Source organism: Lagopus leucura, unplaced genomic scaffold, assembly GCF_019238085.1.
Source record: "Lagopus leucura isolate 7727_CA_CO unplaced genomic scaffold, USGS_WTPT01 Super-Scaffold_100002, whole genome shotgun sequence".
In the NCBI taxonomy this organism is placed as follows: Eukaryota; Metazoa; Chordata; class Aves; order Galliformes; family Phasianidae; genus Lagopus; species Lagopus leucura.
The window spans coordinates 3,056,721-3,066,988 of NW_024962263.1; the positions used below are offsets into that span (position 1 = coordinate 3,056,721).

The window sequence follows — 10,268 nt, forward strand, 5'->3', positions numbered from 1 at the left end:
TTGTTTGCCAGGACATCAGAAGGTTGCCCAAGGAGCACACAATCCGAATACAGGAAATAGGATCCTACAGGGGTCTCCCCATTTGTGACGATGCTCCTCAGGGACATGCTGTGCTGTGGGGATGAGTTGGCAAAATCCAGGTGTTGCTTCTGTGTAGAGCATCATGTTATGTTGTACTGCTAGCCCAGGAGATCTTAGAGAGCAGCCTGCTGTGCAGTGGCAGGGTGATGGCTTGGAATGAGTGAGTGGATGCGCTAATGTCTTTATTTTAGCCCTCTGATAGAGAGCTACTGGCAAAGTACCTCCGGCTTTGGTTCTTGCAGTCTTTACTGTCAGCACAGGCTTTCACAGCCTTCGTGGCTGATCAGCAGGCTCCCCAGGATAAAGGTTCTGTGCTGCTCTCTGCCTGCCAAGCCTCTCTCCTCTGGCTGCTGGTCAAGGTGCTGCAGTCTCCCCACACTGCTGCTTTCATTAAGAGCTGTTTACTTGCACTTGTGCGTGATTAGAAAGCTCATACTTGGAAATGGCAGGCTGATGCTGTAGTGGAGACTGGGAACTAAATGTGCTTATCAGGCAGCTCAGGAGTTGAGGATGCTTCAGCTTCTCTGCCTTAGGCTGTGACTCACTGGGCAAACTGAAAATAGAAGGGTCAAGACAGCCTGCAGGGAGGAAGAGTGAACATATGAGAAGCTTTACCTCCACAGTATGACAGAGAATGCAGACCTAACCATCAGGAGAGCATGCATTAATCAAAATTAATTCACTGATTATCAGTCAAACAGAAAAATGTTATTTATTTTGCTACAATTGCAGAGAAAATGCTGTCGGGATACAAGGGGATTCACTGAAATTTCAAGATATATAAGGCTAGAAGAAGGGGAAGAAATAGGGTGAATGTGAATAAACTAATAAGACTGTTGAGCAGGGAGGTAAACAAGCAGGAAATAAAGTCTCTGATGTCCAAGCCATATTTTATTTGCACTAAGTAATACATTAGAGTGTCCTTTGGAAAGGTGATGGCAACCAAGGTCTGTAGGCAAAGTCCCAGACAGCCCCAGAGTGCAAGCTCTGTGATTTGGGGGATGGGAAAAGATAAATGGTGGAGAAAAGATATATGCAAGGACAGACTGTCCTCAGCCTCACTGGAAGGTTCCAGGGAGCTGGGCTGTCCTTCACTGCTCCCAGCTGAAGGCTGCATCACTGACATTTTCCATGGAAGCAGCAAAAAGCACATCTCTGCTCCTCTGATGCTTCAGTTTCTGTGCCAAAGGTGGAGGGTGTCAAGACATTACAAGGAACCAAATCCCAAAAATGTTTCTAATGAGTCTTAAACTGTCTGGTATGTGACTTCTTAATAATAACAGGATAACTCAATGCTCAGTATTTCCAAAAAAGCCCTGTGTGGCACAGAGCTGCTGTTCCAGAATGTTTCAGCCTTCCAAGTTCTCAGTGCCCGAAAATCTCTTAACTGAAACAAGGGTTTAACAAGATGAAATGTATGTGGCAACATTAGCTGTGACAGCGTTACCAGCTTTGCCTCAGCTGCTAAATCTCCAACGTTTCCTATCTCAACAAGCATTAGAATGATCCTTGAGGGCTTTTCTTTCTCCTAAAGCTGGGTAATGCCACGCATGACTCATCCTTTCTCACAATGTCAAAGCACGTTCAGTTCTGCAGACATGATGCACAGTGTGACCAAATGCTTGTTGCAGCTCCGTTTGCTGTCAGGTCACTTGTCCTCTGGACAAAGTTTAGCAGCACTTGCACACATGTGGGGTGCACATGAAGACCTGTACTCCCATAGAGCTGCTTTAGGTAAATAAGTCAAACTTGTTATGTTTTTTTTGTGTTTTTTTTTTTCTTCCAGATGGATTTTCAGTCAGACTTTTGCTATTGCATTAACAAAACACAGGTGCAGAGACAGGACTCGGTAACATCTGCAGGAGCCATCATTCTCAGCTCCTTCAAGTGAACTTCACCGCAAAACTTAAAATGTCACATCTCCTCCACAAACAAATCTTAAACTAAAAACTGCACTAAAAAGGTCAGGACAGCTTGATTCTCTGCTGCCCACGTACTGATAAGCTGACAGCAATGAAAGCAAGTAGTAGTAACCGAAATTTCTCAGCCAGGAAAGTGATAAGCACTCTACCTGGAATAACTAAAGAGCAACAGGGACTTCAGCTCTTCTCCACATTCCCATCCTTGCAAGCAATCAACGCTCCTTATCCTTCACTATCAAGTTCTCACTGGCTTTCTTTTTAAACAATACACAGCTCTTCTTTTTATCACTCTCTCCACCTTTTCCTCTTCCACGCTATTTTTATCTGCTTCTCCTGAGATTACAATCCTGTTTTTTAAGCATTGGGTGCAATATGCTTTTGCATGTCTCATACATAGCTGCCAGCAAATTGTAAGAAGCATCCCAAAATATGCTTCACTGCATTCTACGTATTGATGTGCTTGTGACAAGCTCTTAACTGGGCATTTTAGTGCTGGCATTCGGATGTTGTACTTGCATTGCTTAGACAGGCAGTTCTCATTTCTTTCAGAAGAAGATTTTACTTCTGATGCTGTTGTCAGCCACAGTAATTGTTGCAAACTCAGCTGAAGCTTCCAAATATATTCTGATTTATTTATATCACGGAAGTCTGAACTGAGTCACAGACCACAAAATGTTTTATCAAGGAAAGGAGCAGAGCTATTCCAACACACTTGTTACTGTGCAGACACTTTTGGATTCAGCACGCCCGAAGTCTGAAAACACAGACTGCATTATCAGAATGGTGAGTTGCAACTTCTCTTTTCGGACTGAACCAGAGCAACTTGTTTGACTAGAAAGAGACTCTTCACAAAATGTGGGATTGGCTCAGGCCTAGAATTTTATTCAATCCATTCAAAAAAATAGACAGAACTATAAGGTGGCACATATCGTCAGAGAGTACAAAGGTCACATCTTCCTTTATACAGCTGAATTCAAATCCATAGATCAAGACAGTGAAATAATTGCCCTGGGTGAGAAAATAATAATGAAGGGCCTCTGGAGAAAGAACAAGTCTTCAGGTAAGCATTTACACAAACGTATCTGTCTGGTAAGCATAACTTTTTCTATAATCTATAAAAATATAAACAGCATTTTAAAATGTCTTCAGATAAGTATGTTAAGGTCATTTGACCTGGCATTAATGTCCTGACAGAAAACGGGGCCTGGGCATGTCAGACCACACCTAGTAATCCATGCCTGGCCACAACCAAGAATCTGTATGAGCTTCAAACAATACAATGTAAGGAAAGAAACAACACCAATCCAAAGGAACGCAAGAACGGTGCCCCTCCTTCCATAAGAATTCCTCATCTTTACCTTGTATTTTGTATGTATATAATAGGGCGATGATTGAGAGAAAAGTGGCAGACTAGTTGGACTAGTTGGAACTCTGGATCAAGTATAATTTGCCTCTCCCAGAAAGTAACATTACTGGGAAGTGTGCCAGTCTCCAACTAAGGGCACCCCAATGCCATTGCATGTTACACCTGTGCGTTATTACTTCAACACAGACAGCAGCACGTGACAGGATGACAAGTGCAAATTACAAGGGCAGAGTCTTGGCTTTCTGGATAGCAGAGCTAGGCAGTAAACGTACTTTAAAGACAAAGAGAAAACAAAGTAGAACACCAACTCATCTAAATGTTAAGGAGCGGGATGGAGGGTATTCCTGGCATAGCTGTCATAACTGCACCTTCTGTTTTTCTTTAGGGAAGCAAAATACCTAATCATTGTTGCAAGGTCTTACTGTTTCAACACAGATTAAAATGTTTGAATACACTGAATACATTGGTTACGGGTCCAATCACACAATTTCACTTTTTCCAATCCTAAATTTATATTGGAACAGCTTCCCAATCAGCTGTGCGTTTGTATAGCAGAACATTTGATATTGTAACTGACTAGCACATATGTCATACATAACAACAGCTGATATTTTCCAGTGAAGTGATCTGCAAAGGGAGAAACAAAACCAAAGGGTCAGGTTTGAGAGGAAGGTTGGACGTTTTGAACTTTGGACAAAGTGACAGGTATCTTTGATTCTCCTGGTGCTGGCGCTTTTGTGACTGGGTTTGCATGGGCTTTTATATCTGCTATCCTCTCTTTAAATCTTTGCTGGAGGTACTTTTCTTCTTTGGAGTAGCTTTTAGCAAAAGCAGCCATCAGCAGACATGCTGCCATGGCGGTTCCTCCAATGCAAAACAAAATTGCTCCTGACAGCTTGCATATATCAAGGGACCCATTGAACTGAATGGCACGGGTATCCACTACAACAAAATCATCTTTCCCAAGAGCTTCGATTTTCGGTGGCACAAGAAAACCCACGACAAGAACCATTAAACCAATCAGCATGAAAGCCGTCCCAGAGACGAGTCCGACCTGGAAAACAGAAAATGTAACAGTGAATATGATCTTTCAGGTTTTGATTAGTAACTGGCTCTAGAGAGCTTTTAGCTTCTAAGTGTCCTGCAGGTACAGCTCCTTGTTCTTAAGCCAACATTTTTTTTCTTTTGAGTGGCTCTAGTAGAACTAGAACATACAGAGGAATGTTCTTTTTACAATTCTTGCTTACACAGTCAGTATCACTATTTCTGGGAACAACAGAATTACACATCTGTACTTATGAAAAGCACCTAGTGTCCAAAGGCCCCAACACAGGGAAACTTACAGTCTTACCCCATGTATAACCAAGATGTTATAATTGCAATATAAAAAGAGTAAGGCAAAAGCAAACAAGGATCGCAAAAGAGAATAAGTAGAAGAGCTTACCCTTGGGTTGAGCTCACTAGAAGATACCAAAAGAGGAGGATCTCCAGAAGAGATCCTTCCCCTCTGGTAGCCAGCTCTTAAATAGGTCCAGGAGGGGTGCAGCCTGGCTCCACCCCTTCCGGCAGCACAGGTGAATTGCCTTCAGCTGTGCTCCTCTGGCTGACTCATGGCTCGCCTCAGGTGATTAATCAGAGGTTCAGGCCGTGACTCAGCAGTTCCCATACACCCCAGCAATGCAAGATTAATGATTTCTTTAGCTTTAGGTGGTGGTTAGCACCAACAGTTCAGTCCTTGCTAGTATATGTCATATTCATCACTTGTTAGGTATGGCTGTACAATTCTTCTAGCACAATTCAACTGTAAGTGCAAAGTTTGATTCACATAGGATGGCCCTACCATCAGAGCAGAAGGGCTGCATCACATAATCTCCACAGTTCCCTTCCAACCTTTTGCACTCCCAGATTCTCCAACTTCCCTGCTCTTCATGGAGAGCTTATAGTCAGTTGGGCTTTTTTAGTTATTTTTTTGATGCTCAGGTCACACAAACCCAGGGTTATGCTGTTAACCTACAATTACCATTTGTAATTATCTGATGAAGTATTACATTTTGAATTTGGGAAGCCCTGCCCATAACAAGACTCAGATGTTTCAGTGACAGAGCTCCTTGTGACAGAGAAACCAGAGGATCCAAGAACTCCAGAACTCCCTTGGAAGCTGATGTATCTTGGTTTAAACAAACAAGAATTCCTAAGACAGACTGTCATTCAGTCATCACAGTGAAAGCTGAGCAACAAGGGTTGTCTGGATGAATATCTAAAATCATTAGTTACACGTGAACATCTCAACATCAGAGTTTCTCTCCCCAGTAACCAGCAAAGGGCAGTACCTTCCAGAATGCAGAGCTCCACCTGCTAGGCGATCTCTGGATCTGAAAATCATCCTCGTACTCCCAAATTGAAGCTGTGCAGTCCTCATAAAACTGATGCAGGTAGGACCGAACTCCATAGCGTTGGTAACCTCCCTCGGTGCTGCCCTGCGCATGCTTGGACCCGCAGATGTCAGCATAGGAGCTCATCCTTCCTGCCTGCAATGAGAGGTTTCATGCAAAGTGGATCTAGTTACTGACATGGTAAGGTGAGGAAAGCTGGCTGCCTATGTTTCAGGTGACACGAAGAAAAGCAGCCTAGGTAATGAGCAGTGACTCAGCTCAAGTAGACCTGGGCAAATTAGAGCCTAAAGTTTTCTGCAGAAACATCCCACCCATAGGTAGAATGCCTGTCATTCAGACTTAGTGATGGTTTCTCTGGAGACTGAACAAAGCAGAAACTAGGGAGACAACATCTCTCAAGGGCAGACTCCAGCTCAATGAGTTAAGTGGAGTTTGCAACCTCACAAATTTTCCAGTTGCTGAGTGAGCTTTTTAAAAAGCTTGAGCTTCTGAAAGGTAGGACTAAGCACTGATGTAGCATTCACAGCCGTAAGAAACACTGGCAAAGTAAGAGCTAGCACTTAAATATAAATAGTTAAAAATAATAAAAAAAGATGGAATGCCACAATACCACTGATCTGCTCACCAGAGGGTGAAATGCAAATACTAAATTTGTGGCAAATTGATGTTCCCTTAGAGAATTCAATGCCCAGGCTCCTGCTGACTCTAATAAAAAATCTGAATTTTATTAGCTGTTTTCATAGCAGACAATGTTCCCTACCCTTTCCACTTCACTGAAGTTATTGTAACACAGAAAATTTGTGTTTATCTATGCAAGTAGGAGACCTGAACTTGCACAAGCGTGATGCTACTGAATTCATTAAAGTAATACCAATGCCTACAGAACTTAAGCAGCAGGTCAGTATTATTTAAGCTGACTTGTTCCTCTTTACAGAGTTCAAAAAGTCCTGGCCCAAAGGGAACTGTTAATGAATACCCGAATCTGTGTGTCACAACTCAATTTACCAGGTTCACGCTACTACAACTGGTTCATCCAATTGCCACTGCAATTTTACTTGGAAGGAAGGATTCATGTGCTTGTTGCAACCAGGACCTTCCAATTTTGCTGACTCCAGTCCCTGTGCCCTTCTGGAATGTGTGATCTTGTCATGTATGAGATGCTTGACTATATGAGGGAAAAAAAAAAAAGATACTTTTGCATTCAGTTTAAGCAGGAGCCAGCACAAGCCAGTAGGGAACGGCAGCCAGCTGAAACTCTTGATTCTGAAACCAGTGCTGGTATGACAATGATCTCCTAAACTTTAGGAATTTGGCTGTGTTCTTGGTCAACTGACAGAGGGCTTTGCTGTTTCCTCTTTATTGCTAGCAGTAATCTCAGCTATTGTTTACTCTCTACATTTTATATGCATTTAGTTTGAGATTTCATGATCTCAAAGTCTTATAAAGGCAAGCTTCTCTATTATGACTCATGGCGAGGTTTCAAAGCTCTCACAGAAGCGAGACCTCAGGAACGGGAGGCCCAGTGCCTCTGAGCCTGAGGGCTGGCTTGCTCCCTGCTAACAGTGCAGTGTTACTGCCCTCCAGCACACACAGGGCAATCAATGTCCTTGCCAGTGCATGGAAACCTTGGGACTGCAGGAAGGTTTTGCCTTGCACCGCACCAGCCGTCTGCTCTGCATCCTGGCCACCACGTGCACAGAGCTGCCCAGACAGCTCCCAGACAAGCTGCTCAACCGCTGCTGAGGGCATGACACCATGAGAACACAATCTGAACCCTTGCAGGGAAACTCTGGCAATTATTCTGTTTTTCAAGACTGCTTGTTCTCTTGCCAAAGAGGCCTCTCTATGTCCCTTGGGAGTCTCTCCTGCTGTTTGTTTCCTGATCAAAAAGAAAGGGAAAAAGAAAGTCCTCTTTTTTCAGTGCTACCATGTCTTCACTAGCTAGCTAGCTGCCATCTTCTACAGTACGAGCACTAAGAGAGCTCTGCCTATCCAGTACAGAAATATTTTTTCTCAAAGAAGCAAATCTAAACCAGAAACAGAACATCATCACCTTAAGGGAGAACTGGGGAAGATCATCTATGTGTAGAGTACTCTAGTCTGGCAGGAGACATCACACAATGAACAGGAAAGAAGGCACTGTTCCTAGGTCCAGCTGATCTTGTAATATCAGGGCAGCGAAGGACCAGACCCAGTACGGCCAGATAAGGGGTATGCCAAAGCTCCCTTGCTTTGCTCCAGCTGCCACCAGGAGACAATTTGAGAGCTTTTTTCCCTCTCAAAGACTGGAAGGAAGATAGAGCAGAACCAGCAACCATAGTTTGTTACTATTAATTCAAGAACATATCACATAGAAATCTGTACAAATATATTTCTCCTGGATTCACAGCACTGTCTGTATGTTTATTTGTCAAGAAACATAAAGGATGGTTTGGTGTTTTTAACAGCTTGATGAAGAATTACCTACAGGAAACACATAGCCCATAACCACTTATGTTATGCAGGTTCTTCTTCTTTATCAATCTAAAATGCTAATTGGTGGTTTTGGTCAGGCGTATGTGCAAAATGATAAATAAGAGCTTGGAAGGCTGAATACAAAGAAAAATAAAAGAATGATCTTTTGGTTGAAAGACCTGTGATAGCATCAAGTAGAATGACCTTTTAAAATGAAAAGAAAGAAAATACTAAAAAGGACCAAGTCTAGCCAGCATCATTAATTCTTCCTGAGCACTGCATAATATTAGTTCTAGCTTTCTTTATGCTCAGACTCTTCCACTTATTATAAGAGATCTCCTACCTTTTGGAAAACCTAGTCCCTTAGAGAGATGGGAAAAGGCTTCCCAGCCCTGTTTGACTCACTGAAGCACTCTGGCAACTGAGATGCCTGAGATGGGCTCTTCTCTCAGCTGCAGCGCAAACATAATGTTGTGGTTCTTGCTATGTACTGACGAGGCAGAGGAACTGGAACAGGGTATGGTGGGAAAATCAGTTTGACTTAAATACAGAGGAAACATATCTGCACCAATTTACGTTGGATGAATAAATACTGCAGTAGCTACGTCTTCTTGAGTGTTGGTGTCTATTTGCATGTCTCACCTCCGTGGCTGAGAAACTAAATGCTGAGATGTTGGGAAACTTGCTAGGGAAACAGAATCACTGCTAGGCAGACCTGCATTAAGCATGGGCTTAGAGCATGCATCCAGGCCTCAGGAAGCAGTTTATCTTCACAACTTTTCCAGCATCTAAAGCCCCAAACGTCTGGGAACACGTGGGGCAGATGGTGGCAGCTCCAAAGCACGCCACTGCGTAGTAGCAATTCATCCCTTAGCAACTTTTGTTTCCATGGCAAACGCTGTCCTGTTTACTTTGTGCTTTACTATTCTCCACCGATCCTGAGAGATGTGACCGATCGGTGAGTGGGTAGACAAAGAGAGAAGCACGCTCCGTGTAAAACTGCCTCCCTAACTTTGCAATACTTCTTATTGAAAACGCTTTAAAAAAAAAAAGAAGAAAAAAAAACACAAAAGGGAAAGGACGCTTTTGGATGAGCCACCGCTATTTGACATCACTGTGAATCGCAAACGTCATTTGCAATGACTCCAACGGGTTCTCGGTCTCTGCTTTCTCCGGATGTACGCGCACACCGCGACCCTCCATCCCCCGCTGTAGCGACGGGACCAGACCGGTACGAAGGTCGCACACCGACACCAGCACCTCCCGCCGCAGCCCCCTGGCCTGGATCAGCCGCGCTGCCCGTCCCCAAAACCCTCTGCCCAACCCCAGGAGCCGACCGGCCGGCAGCGCCCAGCTGGTAGAGTCGCCTCTCGGCTGCGATCCCGGCCGGCCGCGCGTTACCTGTCCCTCCCGCCGCTCCCCTCGGCCGGCTGAGCAACCGCAGCGGCGCTAGCTGCGGCTCTCTCGGCCCGGTCCCATCTCCGTTCTGCGTCGCGCCGGCCCCGAACACCACGTATTATGCACGGCCCGGAGCGCCGCTCGCACCGTGCCTGCGCACTGAGAGCCGCCGCCGGGCCGGCCGGCCCCGCCGCCTCCGCCCCTGAGGGGATCGGCGAGGAAAGGCGGTGTAAGCAGGGAGGTGGGAGCCGAGAGCCGAACGGAGTGCAGAGGGAGTGTCTGGATAACGGCAGCGCTCAGTGCTCCGCAGGGTTTGGCTTGTTGGATGAGGAAAAGTCGACTGGGAGCTGGAAGAGGGACAAAAGCAGTCAGCTGAAGTCGCGTCTTTTTGAGATGCAGCGGGAAGCCCTGCGTTTGCCCTGGTAGAATTATAGAATCGTTAAGGCTGGAAAGAACGCCAGTCATCTAGTGCAGCCATCGACCTGTCAGCACAACGGCTGCCAAACCTTGGTGCCGTATCTACCCTTGAACACCTGCAGGGACGTGACCCCACCACCTCCCTGGGCAATCTGTTCCAATACCTCACTGCTCTTCTGAGAAGAAATTTTACTCCATACATCCAACCTGAACCTCCTCGGCCACAGCTGGAGGCCG

General features: G+C 45.0%; 1 protein-coding gene across 1 annotated transcript; it reads right to left on the reverse strand.

The window, feature by feature from the left end:
- Positions 1–2,864: 2,864 nt before the first annotated feature.
- On the reverse strand, positions 2,865–9,782 carry NRSN1 (neurensin 1). Its single transcript, XM_042869582.1, has 3 exons — positions 9,618–9,782; positions 5,700–5,897; positions 2,865–4,423 (listed from the first exon to the last, which is right to left on the reverse strand). The coding sequence occupies exons 2-3, from the start codon at positions 5,886–5,888 to the stop codon at positions 4,025–4,027; spliced, it is 588 nt and encodes a 195-aa protein (XP_042725516.1). The 5' UTR covers positions 5,889–5,897; positions 9,618–9,782; the 3' UTR covers positions 2,865–4,024.
- Between the last annotated feature and the right edge of the window lie 486 nt (positions 9,783–10,268).

Excerpts from the sequence above, each read along its gene's own strand:
- NRSN1 (XM_042869582.1), bottom strand. The coding sequence starts at position 5,888 with ATGAGCTCCTATGCTGACATCTGCGGGTCCAAGCATGCGCAGGGCAGC. Across the intron at positions 4,424-5,699 it reads GGAGCTCTGCATTCTGGAAG|GTCGGACTCGTCTCTGGGAC; the intron begins GTACTGCCCTTT and ends TCTGTTTTCCAG.